Source organism: Amia ocellicauda, chromosome 5 (assembly GCF_036373705.1).
Source record: "Amia ocellicauda isolate fAmiCal2 chromosome 5, fAmiCal2.hap1, whole genome shotgun sequence".
In the NCBI taxonomy this organism is placed as follows: domain Eukaryota; kingdom Metazoa; phylum Chordata; class Actinopteri; order Amiiformes; family Amiidae; genus Amia; species Amia ocellicauda.
Genome location: NC_089854.1, coordinates 32,035,209 through 32,058,942, shown reverse-complemented (window position 1 = coordinate 32,058,942; position 23,734 = coordinate 32,035,209). Strand labels below are relative to the sequence as shown.

Here is a 23,734-nt window from a genome sequence, read left to right as displayed (position 1 = left end):
AAAACCAAACATTTGAGCATTGAAGCAAGACAGTTTAAAAGTCATCCTGTTAACTGATTCCAAAAGGCTTGGGAAAAGTCTATTTTGACTTATAATAAATCATATGGAGGCAAGCATTTAGCATTTTGTCACCCATGGCAACGGCAGTAATCAGAAACACCTGATTATAGTGTATGTTTTGAATGTCAGATCCAGATGAATAGAAAGTGTTGCAGAGAGTATCTGTTTAATAACAGGTTACCCCCTCTCTCCAGCCTTCAGAGCCTTGCTGCAGATTCGTGCGATGAGGAAGAAGATGAGCCCTCTTTCTCCCACAGGATTTAACCCCGTCATCACCTCCCAAACCTCTGATTCTGAAGAGCACTCGGTAAGACTGCAGGCGGTGACGCTGAAGACTAGAGGAATATCAAAAACATTAAAACATGAAAAGAATTATAAAAAATGAGCTGCCTCCCGATAGTGTCTAAAAAGGTGGTCACACCTTGCAATAGACAATTTGCTTATGGAAAAGAGAATTTCCAAACATAAATAGGCCGGTGAATAAAGGTTGTAGCTGGAACATCATCATCAAAGGGCAGCTTTATTATAACCTTCCCTGTGCCTGCTGAAGAACTCTTAAGTCATTAGTCAGGCACAGTTATCTCAGGGTAGGCTAATGTTATTATATGGGTAGGATAGAGATTTTTATAATTTTTCTTTATTTTTTCTTCACCAATAAGGGGAGCACTGGGATGGTTTATGTTTATGCCAAAACGTATTGGAAGGCACACTTTTCTTATTCTCTGACAACTTGATTTAGATGAAAAGTTTTCATAGTAATATACATCAATTAATGCTGTTTGTTTTTGTTTGGAGTCTTCAGTGTTCTCCAACAACAGGTTCTATAGACCCATATTTGTGTATTATTAATAATAATATTAATAATAATAATAATATTTCCATGCCTATTCTGATTAATTAAAAAGGTGGAACAGATTCATACATATATTTATCTACACATATACACACAAAATGGCAGGAATAGATATTACATTCTAGGAAAAAAAAAAGCATGAATATTAGGGACATTAAGTATATTTGACTGTGCAGCGCTCTTGGATAAGTCTTTTGTGAAAGCTGCTATGTCAAATAATTGACTGGTTGGTTGCCATTTTAATTTGGGTGCCGCTGTGTGGTTCGTGCCAGTGCGTGTGAGTGCTGACTCCATGTGCGTTTTGTTTCAGGCCTCGGAGCACATCCCTCCTGGGTACGAGGCCGTATCCCTGCTGGAGGCCCTCAATGGCCCCCTGAGCACATCGCCATCTGCACCCCCATTGCACAGCCTGACTGGGGGGCACGTCTCCGGCCCCCTGCCCTCCTACACCAGTGAGGGCCACGGCTTGCCCGCACGCAGCCTCTCCCCCCTGGATCGCTCCATCGACTCTGGCCAGGGGCTCAAACTGAAAAAAAGTGGCTCCAAGTGAGTACCCTGAACTCCCCGCCTGCTAAAAATACACCCTGCTGGAACTAGTCAGGAAGGCAGGAAGTCCAGCTTTGGTTCTGGAGAGTGCCCCAATCCAGCGGGCTGTTCAGGCCACTCTTAAATCATAATTTTCTAACCTTTCATTCTCATCACTTCAGCAGGCTTTTCTGTAAATTCAGTGATTTTATACATAATTTGTGGCAAATGCTTGAAATCCCTTTAGCCAGATTAGAGTTTCCCTTCATTGAACTAGTCATCTACTTAATTGATTAACACCTAACATGTATTCCCAGTTTTTCCAAATTAGGGCCTAAGGACCACCTATTAAACTGGACTGTGGCTAAGACCAATGCTTTAAGAGATTGTGAAGCATCAAATTAATAGAACAAAACAAAAAAAACAGCGGATTATTTGCATAATTTCAATACTTCTGGTTGTTTATGCCACTGAAAGCCCTCCTTATGGATAATATTGCTAAATGGGTTCCAATGATAATCAATAACTAGTCTTTACCAATCTGTCCTCTTTCTATCAAAGTGTCTCTAAAATGAGCTACAGTTCAACCTCAGTGTTAGTTATTTAACATTGCTGTTCTGAAACCCCCCTCCAGGTCTTTGTCCCAGAACTCCTCTGTTCTGCCCGAGGAGGACGACGAGAAGTCCTGCGGTGAATCAGATATCCGCTTGTGCCAGAGGAAGGTCCTGGATGACCAACCAGAGGTAAGACCTTCTGAACAAGATGCAAACGACCTTGTGAGCTTCAGAACAGACCAAACATTCTGTATCATCTTCATGTTCCATCAACGCTCAGATTGGAAATCACTGGTCACACCTTCCACTCATCACCTGCACTCCCTTGAAAAGACATGGTGCTGAATTTGGAGCGAATGCCTTTATTTTTCACAGGCGATTGACATTTAAAGCTGAAGCTTTAGAAGACAAAAACTAAAATGGTACAAATTTGTCCCCTTTCTGTTTGTGCTTTTGATCGTAAATCTCAAGTCATCTCTTTTGACCACCTGGAGAACCATTAATATGCTCTGGGAAAAGTCATGTAGAGCAGAACACCATGATGAATCCAGTCAGGTTGAGCACTCTGTTTCATTCTGTCCATCTGATAGAATGGAGTGACTCCTGAGAGCGAGAACTTGACCCTGTCTTCTTCCGGAGCCATCGACCAGTCCTCCTGCACCGGCACCCCTCTGTCCTCCACCATCACCTCTCCTGAAGGTAGGCATTGTGTGCATTTGTGTTTGTATTGTGTGTGTGCTGTCATGTGCGTGTGTGCAAAACTGCAAATACGTCATTGTGCACACCAAATGGGCCTGTACGTAATACACCCCATGTACTGCACCATTTTTAGTTTGAGAAACTGGCTGTGTTAGACCAGAGAGAGATCCACTATACCCTACTTTGCCAAACTGGTGGCTATTTTTGGATAACAGTAGTCTCCCAAAATAAATTATATATATATATATATATATATATATATATATATATATATATATATATATATATATATATATATATATATATATATATATATATATATATTATATACTACAGTAGGATATTCACAAAGTTATTGGATACATAAGTGTATTAGTGTGGAGAAACATATGGTAGGGGGGCACACAGTCCAATATAACATTAATGGTAATGCCAATTGTAACATATGTCCTCTTGATGCACATGAAGCCTAATTCATGGTTCAGAGCTACACTGATCATCTGTCAGTACTCTCTGATAGAGTGCTCATATACACAATAAGGATCTAGACTTCTTCAATTAGTCTGTGTAGTCTTAAATGAGGGCAGCTTCCAGTATGGAAGGAAAAAAAATTACGGAGCAGACAGGCTTCAATAGAAATGAAAAACACACAGCTGCGGGATCTGAGAATTCTCTATACAGGTGGCTGAGGCCTCAACACATCTCACCGGCAGTGCTAACCGGTAGTGAGGAGAAGCCTGGACTATTATTATGGTCTGTAATTGCTCCAGTCCCCATCTCCATCATGTTTAAAATGCATCCCCAGCTGCTATATCTGTTCCTCTAGGGTTCTGATGTTGATCACTTACATTTCCTAGTTACAGTTACCGACCAGGAATAGGTTGAAGGTTTGTACATGTGAGCTCAGAGGAAGTTTATAAGGTATTCAGGTGTTATTCCTTTGGTATTCGTATGCTGATTCATTAGGAACTTGCGTACGCTATTGTAAAATGTTACTGAATGATTTGTATTCAGTGGGAGGGTTGTCTTGAATGTCCAGCAAACGGCTTCGTCTTAACAATAGTCCGGAAAAAGTAAGGGAATGTTACCCCTGGTGCTGATGGCACTTTCTGTCTCCCTCTACAGACCCAGTGAGCAGCAGCCTGGCCCAGTCTGTGATGTCCATGGCCTCCTCTCAGAGCCAGCACTCCCAGCTCAGCACTGACACCATCTCCTCTATGTCAGGCTCCTACATGGCCGGCGCGGAGGGGGAGCCCCCAGAGACCCCCGTGGAGAGCCGCGGAACCTCGCAGGAAGGGGAGGTAAAGGCTGAGTTGACTCTCTATGTTTGGAGGGAACTTAACCAACATTAACCAATTCCTGTATGTTAGGCCTTAGCTCGATGGTTGCTTCTACAGTTCCCCATAAAACGAATGCTGTGAATAATTATATAAACACACACATACACACATGTATAGGTATATATATTTAGTCTAGTCTATATGTTTTCCTGCAGCATAGTAAACCACAACTCTTGTCTAATCATTCCACAACTACAATTGGCTCTAATTTAAATAAAATCATCTTTATTTTGAAATGTTTACAATCACACATGTGCTTGTGCTTGTGTGTTTCAACCACTTTATTTCCTCCATGTGCCTGATTTTGGTTGTGGGCTAACTGCTTCTCCCATTTGTTTCACCAGCCAGCACTGCTTTCTGGCCTGAATGTAGCTGCATGAAACCTGTGTTGTATATACATACACTCACTCTTGCACATATATTTCTTAACTAGCAAAATGCGATCTACCTGGGCCTCTGTCCATGAAGCTACATGTGATCTGTCTGTAGTCTACTGGCTTTCACTTGCACTCCCTCGGCATATTGGAGAGGAGTGTGGACGCAGTTTCTGTGACTTGTGTGTGTGTCAAATGGGAGTTGGTTTGGCAGCCATGTTCCTGTGCTTAAACCATGCAACCTGTGCAGGATATCCGAGTTGCAATACTGAAGAAATTAAGACCAATGTTTGTGTCCTAGGAGACACCAGTGGAAACCAAGGAAAACAACTTCATGGCCATCGTTGCAGAGGAGCAGGATTCGGAGGTAACAGCCCAGGCCTCTGCCTTCAGCAACTGTACACTGTACTGTACACTCTGCCTATCTCATTCCCAATTACCCTGGCTTCTGTTTTGCTTTTCAAACACATCTCAGGGGAGCACATTAGTCTGTCTTCATTATTATAGCTCATACCCAGGGTGGCTTCCAATTTTCACAAAATGTAGAGAAGCAGGCCATTAAAACAGCAGGGAAAGATTATCAAAGTACAAATTAAAGTTCGAGTGCCAGATTGTTCTGAAAAGTGGGGGACTGAGTTATTACAGGTAAAGTCCGAACAGGTGCGATTTGAGCAGATGCCTGAAGGTGGTCAGCAACTGACCAGGTCTGACCTCCTTCCACTACTCTGGGGACAAGGGTGCCCAAGTACTGAGCTCCGGTCACAAAGGGAGTCTTTCATTAGAACATGAAAAGGCTGTGAACTAGGTCAATGTGAACCATGAATGCATTAAGAAAAGGGAAAATCTATGGCATTTTGAACCAATGGATTAATAGGTTGTTTCCCCCTAGCATGGTACATTGCCCAGTCATTTGCCAGTATTCCCTATCTCTTTACCATGCATAAGCTATGCTTTGCTCGGTTTCTTTCATGGTTTTGATCATGGTTTACTACACCTCTCCATGTGTGACTATGATTCTTTCTTTTCCTTCCTACACCTGCACTGTTTTTCACAATAATATTCTACAGTAAATGTTTGGGTTGAGAGACCAACATGTGATTGTCATCTCCTTCTCGGTCTCCTCCTCATAAACCATGGCAACAGTCATGACAAGAGCTCTTCTGCTACCTTTGTATTAATGTGTGTTGACTACACATCATGTCCTGCAGGTTTATGGCCAGTGATAACTGCTGAAGTCGTTACACAACGTATGGCAAGTTAGAAATGTGCTGTGTGTTAAAATTGTATTCTTTCGTTCTTCACAGGGGAATGATGTGACCGAAGAGGAGAGCCCTTCACCGACTCAGGAGCAGGGTAACTATAAACCTGTGATGCTTAAGGGAGAAACAAATCCTCCTTAAGATTAGATTGAAGGCTACTGAGCTGAACCTATCATGGTGTAATTCTTTATAGTAAAATGACTATGGGGATCTTGAGTCCTTACAGTAATCCAGGCTCCTCTCTGACAGTGGTCCAGAGAGATTTCCTGAACTTGGTTGCTGGTATGATATTGTTTTGATAGCATCACATTTGTGGCAGTCATTGACCAGACAGGTACAATCTAGAACGTTTTCTGGATGCACACATGAAAGCCCAGTTTACTGCCACACTATGTTGATTTGTCCTTTTTTCATTTGTTTATGGTGATCTTTTAATATACAGTCTGTGCACTTCTATTTTTGCCTGTGGTAAGAATTGAGACATCAGCCAGTAGAGGGCGCCACCGCCTCAGAAATGTGCCCTGCAACATGGCAGAGCTGAAATGAGAAAAACGCAAATTACCTCCCTTTGTGCTTATGCGGGAAATTATATAAATGCTCCAAAATGCTTAGCAGCCTCGCTTATTCACCGCTGAAACTTGTGCTTAGCAATCACAGATATTTGCAATGCTCAGCTCACATTTTTTCAGGTCTGAGTTCATGACTCCAAGGCCAGGTAAAAAGGCCAGCATCTCTGTATGCCCTTTTTTGAGGTGGGGTGGCAGGGGGTAGTAGTCTTTGTGCATCTTAAAGAATCTGAAACATGTATTGATGCACATATTTTTGTTTATTTCCAGAGTTGTGTTATCAACTGGCATAGGTAGCATGGTGCTGAAAAGACATTCATGTTGGTTTTGGTTTCTGTTCACAAGAGATGTGAAAAACAGGCTGCAATGGTCCCTTTGCAGTGGTTATGTATTGGGAAAATGCTTGGTTTAGGAAGATACCAGGCCATCTAGTTTAAATCCATATATACATGCATATAAATCAACGTCACGATGTCTGATTAGGAGATTTTTTTTTAGGAATCCTATGTAAACAAAGCAAAAATCACAATGGCAACATCATCTTTTCTTATTTTGGTGGAATTGCATGGTAATTAATTTACCTTGCTGTCTTTCAATTGTGTTTTTGCTCTGCTTTTGCATGATCTTGACTGTTTTGATGTCTGTCTGTGCTGCAGTGTACTTTCTCCCCAAGCTGGAATACTAACACTTACGTTTGAGTCTTAACTCTGGGCAGGGGGAAGGTTTCAAGGTAAAGAGGTTTAAAGTGAGGAATATAACTACACACACACACACACACACACACACACACACAGACCTTTACACAGACCTGGGGCAATTCTCAGTGACAACCTCTGTAGTTTTTTTGTTTTTTTTTTTTTTTTTTTTTTTTTTTTTTTACTCATCTTGCTAATATAGATATACATTATAGATGCCCAACAACCATGAGTGGCTAAGATGAAAGTGTTTTTTTTTTTTTTTTTTTCTTTCTTTGCTTTTTTTAATGGATTTAGTATTTTTAAGTTTAATGAAAACTAAAAACATATAATTATAAACATTAGATGCCACCCTTCCATTTCAGCCTATATTACAAAGTGTGAAAATTGTTTTTTTAAAACATCCCATTTGCAACAATCTCTTCAGTCCCCAAGATAATACAAAATATAAGAGTAGAATAGTAATCATCTACTGACTAGACAGCACTAGAATGCATTGTCAAATCAAAATACAAATCTGTGCAAATGATTCTAACAGACACTTAATAAGGGCAATGATTGGGTGGGGGCTGTGTCTGTGTAGTCTACAGGCGCACACTGTGTTCCCCACTCTTAAATGGAGATTCTGGCAATGTAATGGCTTTGGTAATGGAATGGTTATTTGGAGCAAGGCTCTTGTCAGGTTTAAAGTCCCCAGGCTGGTATACTAGACATAAATTCACAGAACAGCAGCTTTACTTTTAATTCAGTCCCATTCCCACAATTCACAAGCACATATTTTTTTCAGTGTGAGTTGTGATATATACCAACCTGTTCATCATTGTGGCCCAGTTTGTGAGCTCACTATCACACTTGTTCATGGAGTGTGTACATGAAGACGTGGGATACACAACCATCTTGCCCCGTATTTGCCACAGATGCCATATTCCAATGAAAAATATATCTTCCCAATATCAAAAACCCTTTTAAAGAAGCTTCCCTTGTATTTATTTTTTTAAGTTTCACCAGGGCTAAAATCAATGTTTTCTTGGATGGGTAATATTCATTTTGCAAGGATTTTGTGGGGTCAGATACTGGCTCCAGATTATTTTTATGAGCAACTATATGAACCTGGCTCCTTTCACAAACTGGGTAACAACACTGAAACAAGCTGTAGTCAGAGACTAAATTCAATCTAATTGCCATACCGATCAATTATGCAACAAAGAGACATGCTGTACCAAACCAAAGATGGGAGATGTTAGTATAACAGTTACATATACCCACACACAAAATTTCAACTGCAAATTCCACACATGTCTCTTGAAGGCAGTTTTGTGCTGTGCTTCTTTAAGGAAAGCCCCCAATCAAGTATTGTGTATGTGCAGTTTGCAGTAGTTTTCCATTAAATCCAGTGTCCAGAGTCATAAAACAATTTCAGTCTCCCATAAAATGGTTGTTGAGTTTAAGTTTTTTTTTGCCCAAAAGTACTTTAATACATTTAAGATCATGCACTATGTAAGGGAAAAGCTGCTGTATTTTAAAACGTTCACTAGTTCAGTAGTTTTCTGCAACTTGCTACAGGCATTTAGATCAGGGATAGACAACCCTGGACCTGGAGTGCAGGAGACATTGTGGACTTTTGTTTACCCCAAGTGCCTTAATCAATTAATTGAATCAGTGATTGGCTTTATTGTTCAGAAATGCATTTAGCAGTTGATGAGTCGGAGATGCTTACAAAACCCGCAGGATTGTAGCACTAAAGGACCAGGGTTTCCTACCCCTGCTTTTGACAGTGCTGCATAAAATGATTATTCAGATATTTTTGGACGGTGCTTTCTGGGAGGGGGTTTACAACAACACTGACTGAGGTGACTGACACTCACAAGTGAACAGCTGCAAGGGAACGGGTCGAATTATCAGCAAAGTGGGAAACATTGAAAGGGAAGCGGATTCAACTGGCAAGAGAGAGAGAGGAACAAATAAACCCTTAAAAAAAAAAAAAGTGCTTGTGTGAAGAATTACACTCCTCTCTCACCAGATGAATCATACGGTTTCTTCCCCTCTGCCGCTGATGAATTGCCACAGACTAACAGAGCTGATGTAACATTTTTGGGCATCTGTCTCTTTTTCTTTTTTCTTGATTGGTGACTGACACATTTTATGAGGGAACATAATTTATTTTTTACTTTTAAAAAGTCATATCTATTTTTTTTTTAATGTTTTTAAAGAGATAAATATTAAAAAAAACTTGTAAAAGTAAAATACCATTATAAGATATTTGGACGTCCATCTCTCCTCAGTCAGTGTCGATCTTTCCCCTCCACTGTTTTGTGCAGTGCTAGCTTAGATCTTTATCAGAGAGGACACTCGCACCAAGCACAAGCTACAGCCTTACAAGCAGAGCTCTCCAGGCAAGGAGACGTCTGTTTGCGTCCCGGCCTCCCGTTGCCAGATTCCTTGTCTGCTCGGCTGCCTGACCGCTCTTGTTTGACCTCTGAACTCGCTTGCAGGTGGGAGGAGGACGAGCGAGGTGCCTTGTCCTGAGTTTGACAATAACAATCAGGGCGTGACCCCCTGCTTGACAGGGCTGGACAATGAGCTGTGCCCTGACGCCTGCATCGCTGGTGAGTGGCAATCTGTTGAACATGGACTTTCTTCCAAGTCTCCGTAAAAAATTTATCAAATCCAAAAAAAAAAAACATGGATGGATGAGGAGGAGAAAGGAGGAAGGGGGAGGGATGAAAAGATCAAGGTCACAGAACAAAACCTTCTTATTGTGTAGCATGTGCCTCTATCTATCCATATGCAAGAGCAGAATCACTCTCAGCTAGACTCTTTCTGTCTGTAGAAAGTCATGCAATCCTTAACCAGCCTCAGGCAATGCAGCACAGTTTCACACACTTAAGGAAACGGGGTTGTAGTCAAGCCAGGGAATACTGTAGCAAAATCCATAGTGCCAGACTTTGTCGTTTCACTATACTGTAGTTGAAGTCCAGAGCCTATGTTTTGGGTTTTTCTGGGTCGCAGGGGGAGGGGCTGAGAAGCAGAAAAATACAGTACACTTTATTCCACATTAGTCCTACTAGTGCCATATTTTTCTAGTTCCATCCCCCTCCCTTTTTAAGGGGATATTAGATGCCATACGTCTGGAAAAGTAGAGGAATACTGCTACTCTTCAAAGAAGAAAAAAAAGACAGAAAGAGAAATTGAGTCACCCTTTGAAAATTGACAAGATGTTCTATACACAGCTGACTTTACCAATAAGGAGAAGGGAAGCCACCGTTTCTCAATTCATACTTTTCATTCCAATCCTTTTTTGTCTTTTCTTTACTGTCTTCCCCCCTGCCCCTACAGAAGTCGTGTTTTCAGTTGGAAATGTCTTGTGTCCAGTCCATCCAAGTGTGAAGTTCATGTTCAGTGTATGCCAGCTCCCGTTTGCTTTGCTATGCCTTGAGTTGTCCATTTAGTTTTAGTTTTATGCGCCTCCCCCCGCCTCACCTCCCTCTCCATTCCAGTTCAGTCCCATTAAATATGGAGGCTGTTCCTGGAATGGAGTACGGTACAAAAAATGATTTCCCCTCTGCTTGTGTCCGAACAAGTCCGAGGGGCAGACATTTTCTTTTTATTGTAGTTATTAATGTATTTATTTCCGCAGGACTGTCAAATTCCTGCCACCGATCTGAAGGAAAAGTTTTCCTGGATGATTAAGTAACAATGCAATTGGTTACAGCTTCTTTCCCCACAGCTGACCTCAAGATTCATAACTATGTTTTTCTTCTGGGAGTCTTGAAGGCTCTTAGCTATTGTTTTGGTCCCTATCAAATACTGTTACTTTACACACTGGGCAGACTTGGACTACATGTTTCACCTTTCAAATCCCTAAAGCACAAGATTCTGTCATTTTTATATTGCTTTTGCATGTTGCTGGCAAAGCTGTGTTTTTTTTTTTTTTTTTTTTTTTTTATGTTTAAAAATGTTATTTGACATTTGTGTTTGGGTATACTTATGATTATATGTTTTTGTTTGTGTGTGTGTGTGTGGGGGTGAGGGGAGTACATTTTATCTCTATCGTGATACCAAGCATGTTTAATATGGTCCAGTCTTTACAAAACATGAATGTGTTGGATTTAGAATAATTTGAAACACCAGCTTATTCAATAGAGGTTATTTATTATTTATGCATTGTACCTGGGTTGGTCTATACTAGAATACCTGTTTTTACAGCATAAGGACAGCACTGACAGAATTACTTCCTTTCACTTGGCCAGTTTTGATCCTTTCTATTAATTCGGCATGAAGCTGGTGAAGATGCTCTGAATTCATTCCAACTTCCCGTGTTTTCATGCAATTTCCCCTCATTCTTGTTTCTTGTTGTGTTTTGTACGACAGATTATTTTTGTGTGCTGTAAATGTTTTTTTTGTTCTTTCTCTGTTTTTCTCTTTCCCCATCGCGCTCTCTCTTTCTTACCCCCCACCCTCTCTGCGTGTGCTTTCAATGGTGTGGACAGCTTTGGATTCTTGCCCTGTTAACATTGAGGAATAGGTATGGTACCTTAGCTGTAACAAAGTATTTGCCAAAAGCCATAAACCAAACCTCTACACTGAGTCCATTTGAGTCCATTTTTTTTTATATTACATTTTCTTAAACAATTTTTCCTTGAATTGAGTGATTCTACTAAACATTTCAGATGGAAACCTGTTAAGTTGTTTTGAAGGTGACTTTCAATGTTTCAGTCAATTTAATTTAAACTGTTTTGATCTGTACCTCTATGCAAGGTTGTTATTTCACAGTAGGTACAGACGAGGCAATCGGTGAGATTTGTAGTTGCTTTCTGGTAAAGGCTACAATTTAGTCGTCATTTGCCTCTTGAAACATGATTTCTGTAGAAAGGCCTGATTTTGAAATTTGTTATTCAATCTTTTAAATGCAGCATTCAAAAACACGTTTTACTTCACAAAAGTAAAAATGTATCTATCACACTTCAAAGAAAACCAAGAAGGCATTCAATTTCAAATGTTTATGTATTTTAAAAATCGTCAATGTATACAATTGATGTTTCGGCTTCCGTTACCTTCATGAAGTATAATTTTGTTAACAAAGGAACATACATATAGGGAAATATAACACCCACACATACTTTAAATTAGTTCAAACATTTCTCATGTGCACAGTGATCGTCAGTGAAACGCACGTTAAATATCACGTTAATTGAAAAGTTTTGGTAAAACACAACTTTGTTGTGAAATAGATGCTTAATCATTACAAATCTATTAAATCTAAACAAATTCAGAGTTCAGTGATCCCAGAAAGGATCAAAATGACAGGATGCTAATTGCCCAGTTCCAGTTCCCACTTCAGTTGGGAGCCACTTTCTACTACCTGTAAATAAAAAACGCAACTGGATACAAGTTTGTAATGTCCACATTTGATTGGGTCTGGCCCATAACTGGTTTACGAATGAAATTGAAATTAAAAACTTTTCATTTAGATCAATTTTTTCTGATCCAGTGTCTCTCTCCTTCCCTCTCTTTCTCTGTCCCCTCAGAGCTGGTATTCAGAGGGGGCCACAGGCTGGGGCGAGGGCTCCTACAACACCACGCCTCCACTAGCAACATTGCCCTGGAGGAGGAGGGGGAGGAAGAGGGTGTCTCCCCCCAACCACGACACTGTGGACCTCTTGCTGTTTAACAACTAATACCCCCCACACACGTACACCCTACTTTCTCGATGCCCCAAATCTCACTGGGGTCCACCCCCGAACCTTGGCATCACTTACAAGACCCCTGCCTCCCACAATTCCAAGTTTCTGGAGGACAACTACAGCTGCAACCATCTCCCTTGTTTCCTAATGGACAGTAGCTCTCGGGGGCAAGTTTGCCAAGTCTCCCCAAAATAAGCAGGTCTAAGACCTGCAGGTCTAAGTGATGCACCTTGCCTGACTAAAGTGATTTGAAACCCCTAACCACCTGCCTCAACTCCCCCCACCCAGCTTTCGGTGAAAAGGTGACTTTCCCTTCCTTATCTTTTTTGTATGGGGGGGATCTTCACCAAATCCACAGCTGAACTTTCCTAAAAACTTTGCCCGCGCAGGCCAATCTTTCATCGTGAGACTCTCCCTGAAGCCAAGCACGCTGCCCACAGCCTTGATGAAAGCAGTGAATGTATTACAGCTAAGCCACATGGGAAGAGACTACAGAATGCTACACTACTACATTTTTTTTTCCGTTTCCTCAGTCAACCCATTAGGTTTCAATCTTCCTTGTAGACTTTGTATTTTGGGTGAATGAATTACCTTGATGGAATTCCAACACTGGACAGCAGCAGCATTGAGTTCCCTAGGTGTGCTGTGGGAGTTCTGAGTCACAACTTAGGTATGTAGGGTTTCTGTGCATGATGCACAAAATAAATTGGTTAATTTGCAAGTAGAAAGATACATGGTTGAGCATTTGCAGTGTCACTAGCCTGGGGTCCAAATAAATGGAAAACAATTTAAAAAATAATAATTTAAAGGGTTATATGGCATTTGGTTTTAGAAATCCCTACAGACTCTGGGATAAAAGCAGTAAGGTGCACTGCTGTGACAACATACAAGGCTTCTTGAAGCCTTGTACAAGGCTTCATGCAGCTGATTTTCTTGGTAGTGCTTGGTAGTTTTTTCAAGGTCTCCAGAACACGGGGAAGTGGTTTTAAGGGATGTAGGGCTCACTTTAACATATACACTGTGAGGACCAGCTTGGCCTGGCAAGGTGTGCGTCTCAGAGAAGCAGCCTACCCATTCCTGCCAAGGTCAGCAGAAGCAGTGCATTCTCAAAAGATCCCTGCCCACTTTCTGGAGCAAAACCATGAGATCTTTATTTTTATTTGTTTGTTTGCTCTTGTGCTAGTCTGTAGACTCTCTTGATTTTCTTGAATTGTGAATGCACTTAGTTGTACTAGTACTTGATTTTGAGTTTACCAGGGAGATTTCTGTTTCGTTACACTCAGGCCAATTTGTTTCCAATGGGCCAATTTTGCTGCATTGCTTTTTTAATTTAAATGTATCTTTGTTATAGCTTAGCATATGTAGTTTAATTTCTCATTCATTTGGAGTAATACAGTTGATTTAACACTATAACATGTACATTCTTCAGTTTCTTAAAAAGTCCATCAGTTGTAAATGAAGGAAGATGAGCTCGATAAGGATGCTGCTTTTGTAAATTGTTACTTTGTGAGGCTATTTACTGTTAGCTAATTAATGTCAATGAAATAATAGTTGAATAAATGAAAGGAAGAAACTCATCTAGCCCCCATGCTAGTGACACATTTTGAAAATATTTTTGCTTGTAGTCCACACTTCCACTCTTTGTTGAGATGGAACTGACAAGCAACAGTGATGGCATTCTGATTATGTAAACCCCTTGTAGTTTCAAACAGGCCCTCTTCAGAAGCAATGAGGTTGTGTAAGGCATACACCGAAAAACATTCCATAATAAACAAAAGCATAATTTGTCCGAAGCCCTGGAATGTAACTTAAGTCTTTAAAACAAGGATGAGAATGTATGTTGCCTAGAGAACTTAAAAGGTTGTCATTTATTTAAGATAAATAACACACACACATACACACACACAAACTACAATGTCTTTACTTGAACTGGGCTCACTTTAACTTTGCAATGGTCAATTCCTCCTCGACACCTCACAGTTTTTGCGTTCTGTCCAAGTGATTGAGGGCTTCCTTGTGCTCTTTGGGTGTCCACTTTTTTTTATACCAGGCCGTTGCTGGTGAGATTCCAAAAGCGCTTCACAAAGGAAAACACTAAAGCAATAAAATGTCTGTCTCTCCACCATTCAATTTTGTCTGTGCTGACCTGTCTGGAGGGTTGTATCTGCCCCATTAAAACCCACAGACTTCCCCTCCTAATGAGCTGCAACTATACAGCCCTGCATGCCATGTATATATCTATCTATATATGTATATAAAAGAAACAACCTTATTTCTCATATCTCTGTCAATCACAATAAAATGATGCATGTCATCTAGTGACACTGGAATGATTTTAACAGGAAAACCATATATATCCTCAACAAATAACTAAACCCACTCTGACATACAAGCACATTATCCAAATCTGCATTCTCACTCACTTGCATTTGGTTAATAATTTCACATTTTTGTAGTGAGTGTTTTTTTGTTTTTGTTTTTTTTAGGTCTTTGTGTAAGGCAATTAAGTTTGATGCAGACTATGCTAGTATGGAGCTACTTAAAACGAGAATTCCAGTTTTCTGATGGAAAACCTGTGACTATTTTCAAATTCTCCTGCATTGTGTATGTCTTTCTACTTGCTTGTTTGGCTGTACAGCGGCATTTTGAAGTCCTGCAGTGATCCTGTTGCATTTTCACAGGTAGTGAAATAGGGGGCATATTCAGAGATAATATTGTATAATAATCAATTTATATAAGTTGCAGGGACCAAGCAACGGAAAATCAAGTAGGCTCTTGTTTATTCAAATTTGGCGCTTGTGTGAACAGGGAGTGTTATCTGACAGTCAATCCACCACAAGTAGCAAGAATTATTACTGATCAGTTAAATGAAACGGGAGTTACTTGGGTTGGTTGTAGTGAATCTAATGCACTGGACAAGATATGTACCCATTTCTTATTGGCATAATCTGAGCTTTATATACTGTTTCTGCAAAAGGTGAAATCTTCAAACTGCTTTTTTGCAGAAGTGCAGCTCATATGCAGTGTGCTGAGGGTGGTGGGGTGGTTTGTTAAACCCAAAATGCACCTGGCAAAATGCTTTGGGCAAGAGCAAAAATAATGTCGATATGCCAGACAAAATGTTAAACCCTTTAAATGCCTCTGTACAACACAAAGGAATGCAGATACCTTATTTCAAGCAGAGCTCAGTATGAATCATGTTTAGGACAGGCAAATTAATTGACAAAATCACAGTTAAATTCCAATTAACATTTTCTTTCTATATTTCTTAATGAATATGTAAATTGTTTCTGTCATCATTCGGATGCTTCATTCAACACACATCTCAAAAACACTTGTCCAAGTGGAATTTGAACCCCAGAACTTCTTGGAAATCGTAAATGTTTTTGGTGTGCATTGGGGTTATTTCGCGACCTGGGGAATTTGCCTCTCACATGAGTGTGCACTGTTCATTGTACAGGGTGATACAAAGTGACTTATTTTGTTGAAAGTGTTACTAAAGTATTACTAAAATATCGAATCCTCAGCCTTATGTGAGCAGTGTTTAACTGTTTTGTTTTGGGGACCACAAACAATCCACTCCACACATGGACCTCATTCCAAACCCCTGGTACTTCTACCTGCTTAAATACCATAAAACAGGTTAGCAACGGTTACCTCTACTATAATCAAGGGATTCCCAAAACGGTCCTGGTGGACCCGCTTTCCTGCGTTTTTTTTTTTTTTTTTTGTTCCAATTGAGGTCTTTATTGCTTAATTGAATCCTTAATCGAACTAGCAATGCAATATAAGGCTCAATTATTTAAGCTCGGTTGGAATAAAAACTGACAGGGCAGGGTTTTTTCCAGGACTGGTTTGGGAATCCCCACTCAAATTCATTTCCCTTCAGCTCAGTCCTGTAACCACAAATCAGTGGCACAATCTTTCCGTGCCGCTCCATGTCAAATGTCCTTCCTTTCTCTGTAACTACCCATGGAAAATAATCCATATTCATAATAAAATACTAGGATTTTTTTTTTTTTTTTTTTTTTGCATAACTGTGGGTATTTGGTGTTACATGTACGTGTTATCTGTTTAAGCTGTTATATTGGGAAATATGTAAAATAATGAAAACCTAAAAAGGGATAATGAATGCACTGTTTAGAAGCTGGACCTGCTGGACCACGAAACAAAAGGGTGCATGTTTGAAAGTCTCTTGTAGCGAGCACCTTAGAGTAGCGAAGTTCAGACATGTCAATACCTCCACTTCGGACTTTTCTTGTGTACATTTGCACTACGGATTTATTTAACCCTTTCTTTACCGGCAGGACTCCTTTGTAACCCCTTGTTCTGCATTACTCCAAAGCTAAAGACAGCATACATAAAAATGGGCAAACAAAAATGAACAAAATGAACATCTGTGGATGTAAGGAAAGGGTTAAACCTCTGTAATGAGGACTTTAACGGAGTTCTGTTTTTTAAAAAACAAAAACAAACAAACAACAATAAACAACTTTTTAAAAATTCCAATCTGTCTCTGCTTATTTACTAGTTTTTTTACATTTTGGGGATACTGCAATTTGTTTTATTTTTTATCCATAATTGTGATCATATTTGTTCTTTTCCTACACTCCCATTTGGCGAGTCTAGATATTTCAAAATTGTTGCTGTTGCTTCACTGCAGGTTAGTGTTCCATTCAACCTTACTATAGTAGCCTACAAATGAAATAGGCATTCACCAAGCATCCTGTATGTGCATCTGTTCAACTCTCCCTTTCAACCAGCAACAACTAGAAGTATGTTATCAAAGCTACGCAAGGCTTTCAATAAGAATCAAATTGTATTTTTCCAAGTTCTATTATGATGTTCCCACACAGTGATTTTGAAGGTTGGATCTTTTAGCAAATGCTTGGTATTAGAATAATACAGCTGCTGCTGAGACGTTATTTCAGGAATCCACATTGTAGTTAATAAATAACACGGGAGCCGTTGAAGTGAGTGAGGAAAAAATGGTCTTTAAAAGCTACTACTTAAAAGCCTTAAGAAGAGAGGAAAGATATTCAAGGCCAGTCATAGTTTATTGTGCCAGCCCTCGGTAAACTTAGAGAACATATGTTTAATCAAGCATCATTTGTAAAGTGTGTATTTCTTTAGGTTGTAGTAAATTTTCACCAATACCCATGTATGAGGAGATATAAAAAAGTGTGGGTTCTGCAATTAATAAATACAACTTTTTATTTCCCTGATAAAGTGTTTATTAATAATTGGGCTTACAGTGAGGGGAAAAAAGTATTTGATCCCCTGCTGATTTTGTACATTTGCCCACTGACAAAGAAATGATCAGTCTATAATTTTAATGGTCGGTGTATTTTAACAGTGAGAGACAGAATAACAACAAAAAAATCCAGAAAAACGCATTTCAAAAAAGTTATGAATTGATTTGCATGTTAATGAGGGAAATAAGTATTTGACCCCTTCGACTTAGTACTTGGTGGCAAAACCCTTTTGGCAATCACAGAGCTCAGACGTTTCTTGTAGTTGGCCACCAGGTTTGCACACATCTCAGGAGGGATTTTGTCCCACTCCTCTTTGCAGATCCTCTCCAAGTCATTAAGGTTTCGAGGCTGACGTTTGGCAACTCGAACCTTCAGCTCCCTCCACAGATTTTCTATGGGATTAAGGTCTGGAGACTGGCTAGGCCACTCCAGGACCTTAATGTGCTTCTTCTTGAGCCACTCCTTTGTTGCCTTGGCTGTGTGTTTTGGGTCATTGTCATGCTAGAATACCCATCCACGACCCATTTTCAATGCCCTGGGTGAGGGAAGGAGGTTCTCACCCAAGATTTGATGGTACATGGCCCCGTCCATCGTCCCTTTGATGCGGTGCAGTTGTCCTGTCCCCTTAGCAGAAAAACACCCCCAAAGCATAATGTTTCCACCTCCATGTTTGACGATGGGGATGGTGTTCTTGGGGTCATTCCTCCTCCTCCAAACACGGCGAGTTGAGTTGATGCCAAAGAGCTCAATTTTGGTCTCATCTGACCACAACACTTTCACCCAGTTCTCCTCTGAATCATTCAGATGTTCATTGGCAAACTTCAGACGGGTCTGTACATGTGCTTTCTTGAGCAAGGGGACCTTGCGGGCGCTGCAGGATTTCAGTCCTTCACGGCGTAGTGTGTTACCAATTGTTTTCTTGGTGACTATGGTTCCAGCTGCCTTGAGATCATTAACAAGATCCTCCCGTGTAGTTCTGGGCTGATTCCTCACCGTTCTCATGATCATTGAAACTCCACGAGGTGAGATCTTGCATGGAGCCCCAGACCGAGGGAGACTGACAGTTATTTTGTGTTTCTTCCATTTGCGAATAATCGCACCAACTGTTGTCACCTTCTCAACAAGCTGCTTGGCGATGGTCTTGTAGCCCATTCCAGCCTTGTGTAGGTCTACAATCTTGTCCCTGACATCCTTGGACAGCTCTTTGGTCTTGGCCATGGTGGAGAGTTTGGAATCTGATTGATTGATTGCTTCTGTGGACAGGTGTCTTTTATACAGGTCCCTTTAAGAGAGTGCTCCTAATCTCAGCTCGTTACCTGTATAAAAGACACCTGGGAGCCAGAAATCTTGCTGATTGATAGGGGATCAAATACTTATTTCCCTCATTAACATGCAAATCAATTGATAACTTTTTTGAAATGCGTTTTTCTGGATTTTTTTGTTGTTATTCTGTCTCTCACTGTTAAAATACACCTACCATTAAAATTATAGACTGATCATTTCTTTGTCAGTGGGCAAACGTACAAAATCAGAAGGGGATCAAATACTTTTTTTCACACACTGTAACTGTAGCTCAATTGCCATTACAATGCAAGACAGAAATTGTGAGGTTGAAAAGTAGCATTGAACCGCCTCTTGAATCTTGACTCTTATTTAAAGTCTGTTCCAAAAGCCACAAGTCTTTTCATTATTTTCTATCGTTTTATTTATTTATTTATTTATTTTATTGTAGACGGGTAAACCTTCTCTGTAAAGTGGGTTGTATTGGCAGTTTGCAATTCAGTTTTACATAGCTTAACATTTCACTTCCAGGTGAAAATAATGTATACTGAAGCAGGACACTGATAGTTTCTCAACATTTACACCCTTATCTCCCTGTTTTCTGAAAGCAAATGTAAACACTGATTCTAGATTGATTTCTTTTTTTCCCTTGTGCATAAGAGTGTGTTAGGTATTTTTCCAGGAAGGGTCAAATATCCTTGATCTCAGGAGTGCCACTAGATTTTATTATTATTATTATTATTATTATTATTATTATTATTATTATTATTATTATTATTACATATACATTCTTGTGAAATGGAGTTGTAGTTTGGCCAATCAGAGGTCACCTGTTCAGTCAAGGTTGTCAGTTTCAGGCCAGGCTGTAAGCTGGTTAACCAAGGAGAGAGTCATGTGTTGGCTGATAGTGGTGAATGTAACTCAACAACCACAAAAGACCGAAAGTACTCCCCTAATAAGGTCATTTCAAACTGACCTTAGATGGTGTATTACAGTTGCCACAGGGCATTGAGCAGATGATTGGATGATGTGCAGCCAACTACGTGGTCTTATTCACTATGGTCTTCAAACATGTAAGTTCAAGCAGATATTTAGTTTAGTTTAGTGTGAATAACTCACTCAGGCAATTCAATTATTATACGTGTACAAGTCTATGGATATGTTTGGTTGCTGTTGGTACTTTGAAATCTTAAAGCTTATTGCAGATAGTGGCAGTGCTCCTGTTTGTAGTTTAGTTCCAGAATATGATCATGGACCACAAATTCACATCATTAGTGAACATCTGGGAAAGATCTACTGTCCACAATGCAAGTTAACATTTCACCACAGCAACAGGCATGGAGGAAATAACTTGTGTATATATATACAGTGTGGGAAAAAAGTATTTGATCCCCTGCTGATTTTGTACGTTTGCCCACTGACAAAGAAATGATCAGTCTATAATTTTAATGGTAGGTGTATTTTAACAGTGAGAGACAGAATAACAACAAAAAAATCCAGAAAAACGCATTTCAAAAAAGTTATAAATTGATTTGCATGTTAATGAGGGAAATAAGTATTTGACCCCTTCGACTTAGTACTTGGTGGCAAAACCCTTGTTGGCAATCACAGAGGTCAGACGTTTCTTGTAGTTGGCCACCAGGTTTGCACACATCTCAGGAGGGATTTTGTCCCACTCCTCTTTGCAGATCCTCTCCAAGTCATTAAGGTTTCGAGGCTGACGTTTGGCAACTCGAACCTTCAGCTCCCTCCACAGATTTTCTATGGGATTAAGGTCTGGAGACTGGCTAGGCCACTCCAGGACCTTAATGTGCTTCTTCTTGAGCCACTCCTTTGTTGCCTTGGCTGTGTGTTTTGGGTCATTGTCATGCTAGAATACCCATCCACGACCCATTTTCAATGCCCTGGCTGAGGGAAGGAGGTTCTCACCCAAGATTTGACAGTACATGGCCCCGTCCATCGTCCCTTTGATGCGGTGCAGTTGTCCTGTCCCCTTAGCAGAAAATCACGCCCAAAGCATAATGTTTCCACCTTCATGTTTGACGGTGGGGATGATGTTCTTGGGGTCATTCCTCCTCCTCCAAACAGGGCGAGTTAAGTTGATGCCAAAGATCTCGATTTTGGTCTCATCTGACCACAACACTTTCACCCAGTTCTCCTCTGAATCATTCAGATGTTCATTGGCAAACTTCAGACGGGCCTGTACATGTGCTTTCTTGAGCAGGGGGGCCTTGCGGGCGCTGCAGGATTTCAGTCCTTCACGGCGTAGTGTGTTACCAATTGTTTTCTTGGTCACTATGGTCCCAGCTGCGTTGAGATCATTAACAAGATCCTCCCGTGTAGTTCTGGGCTGATTCCTCACCGTTCTCATGATCATTGAAACTCCACGAGGTGAGATCTTGCATGGAGCCCCAGACCGAGGGAGACTGACAGTTATTTTGTGTTTCTTCCATTTGTGAATAATCGCACCAACTGTTGTCACCTTCTCACCAAGCTGCTTGGCGATGGTCTTGTAGCCCATTCCAGCCTTGTGTAGGTCTACAATCTTGTCCCTGACATCCTTGGACAGCTCTTTGGTCTTGGCCATGGTGGAGAGTTTGGAATCTGATTGATTGATTGCTTCTGTGGACAGGTGTCTTTTATACAGGTAACGAGCTGAGATTAGGAGCACTCCCTTTAAGAGAGTGCTCCTAATCTCAGCTCGTTACCTGTATAAAAGACACCTGGGAGCCAGAAATCTTGCTGATTGATAGGGGATCAAATACTTATTTCCCTCATTAACATGCAAATCAATTGATAACTTTTTTGAAATGCGTTTTTCTGGATTTTTCTGTTGTTATTCTGTCTCTCACTGTTAAAATACACCTACCATTAAAATTATAGACTGATCATTTCTTTGTCAGTGGGCAAACGTACAAAATCAGCAGGGGATCAAAAACTTTTTTCCCCCACTGTATGTATATGCAGTTATTGTTTAGATTTTGTATTTAATGATGTGTTATGTATGTCAAAAGGGTAGCCCTTTTGGTATAAGCAGATAGAAATGAGTAAGACCAATCAGTCTCACCTGCATCACTTGTAAAATTTTGGAAAAAATGATTAGATAGAAAATAGAGGAGCATCTCAATGAAAACCATATTCTTGGAGATAGTCAACATGGATTTAGATGAGGCAGATCGTGTTTTACTAATTTATTAGAATTTTTTGAACATGCAACTGCAGCTGTAGATCAGGTGAAAGCATATGATATGATATACTTAGATTTCCAAAAAGCTTTTCACACCAAGGACTGATCCTCAGATTGGAAGCTGTAGGCATTCAGGGTAATGTAAGTAGATGGATTATGAACTGGTTGATGTATAGGAAACAGAGGGTGTTGATTAGAGGAGTTGCTTCTAACTGGAGTGAGGTTGTTAGTGGAGTTCCACAGGGATCAGTACTAGGGCCTTTGCTTTTTCTAATCTATATTAATGATCTGGACTCTGGGATAGTTAGCAAACTTGTCAAATTTGCAGATGATACTAAAATAGGTGGCTCAGCAGATACAATCTTGGCAGCACAGGTTATTCAAATGGACTTAGATAATATTCAGTTGTGGGCCGACACCTGGCAGATGAAATTCAATGTGGACAAGTACAAGGTATTACATGCAGGTAACAAAAATATCCATTATAATTACACTATGGGAGGAATAGAACTAGATGAAGTAACGCATGAGAAAGACCTAGGAGTCTATGTGGACTCCTCACTTTCTCCATCCAAGCAATGTGGGGAAGCAATAAAAAAGGCAAACAGAATGTTTGGGTATATTGTCAAAAGTGTAGAATTGAGAACAAGGGCAGTGATGTTCAGACTGTACAATGCACTAGTTAGAGCTCATCTGGATACTGTGGACAGTTCTGGGCTCCACACTTCAAGAAGGATATCGCTGCTCTAGAGGCAGTTCAGAGGAGAGCAACCAGACTTATTCCAGGTCTGAAGGGAATGTCCTACTGAGAGACTGAGGGAACTGAACCTTTTCACCCTGGAACAGAGGAGACTACGTGGGGACTTGATCCAAGTCTTCAAAATCATGAAAGGCATCGACCACATCAAACCAGAGGAGCTTTTCCAGATCAGCAGGGACACACGCACCCGGGGACACAAATGGAAATTGGGCTTCAAGGAAAACAGGAGACACTTCTTTACACAGAGAGTCGTCACAATCTGGAATAAACTACCCAGCGATGTGACTGAAGCTGAAAGTGTGGGAACATTTAAAAATAGTCTGGATAGGATCCTTGGATCACTTAGTTATTAATGGACACGATGGGTCGAATGGCCTCTCGTTTATAAACTTTCTTATGTTTCAATGTAAGCGGCAAGCAGCCATTCCTTTTAACGGGCTTGAATGAGAGGCAGCAATAGCAGGCGGAACATTGCAAACTCCCATCCATTTTTACACTTTCTGTCCCGTCTGGGTGGCTGAATATCCGCCTGATTTGCATGAAAACAAGTAAAAGTTCAACAAGTTCCTCCCTTCGATAGAAACGGCTTCAAGGGCTCAACTAAAGTGAGAAAGTGATTAAAAGCTGCACTATAGCAACGAG

The 23,734-nt window shown here is 40.4% G+C and overlaps 1 protein-coding gene across 5 annotated transcripts in view; it reads left to right on the top strand.

The window, feature by feature from the left end:
- The window catches only part of rnf157 (ring finger protein 157), a 45,613-nt gene extending 28,495 nt beyond the window's left edge, over positions 1-17,118 (top strand). For 2 of the 5 annotated variants that reach the window (XM_066704794.1, XM_066704793.1), the window contains 9 exons: positions 255-367; positions 1,224-1,459; positions 2,073-2,181; positions 2,583-2,691; positions 3,817-3,992; positions 4,707-4,772; positions 5,710-5,758; positions 9,418-9,531; positions 12,454-17,118. In XM_066704794.1, coding sequence (XP_066560891.1) covers positions 255-367; positions 1,224-1,459; positions 2,073-2,181; positions 2,583-2,691; positions 3,817-3,992; positions 4,707-4,772; positions 5,710-5,758; positions 9,418-9,531; positions 12,454-12,596 — 1,115 coding nt within the window. In that variant the 3' untranslated portion in view covers positions 12,597-17,118. Of the gene's footprint in view, positions 1-254; positions 368-1,223; positions 1,460-2,072; positions 2,182-2,582; positions 2,692-3,816; positions 3,993-4,706; positions 4,773-5,709; positions 5,759-9,417; positions 9,532-11,415; positions 11,451-12,453 lie in introns of all 5 variants that reach the window. The other 3 variants (XM_066704795.1, XM_066704798.1, XM_066704796.1) reach the window with 3 other exon arrangements.
- The last annotated feature ends 6,616 nt before the right edge of the window (positions 17,119-23,734 follow it).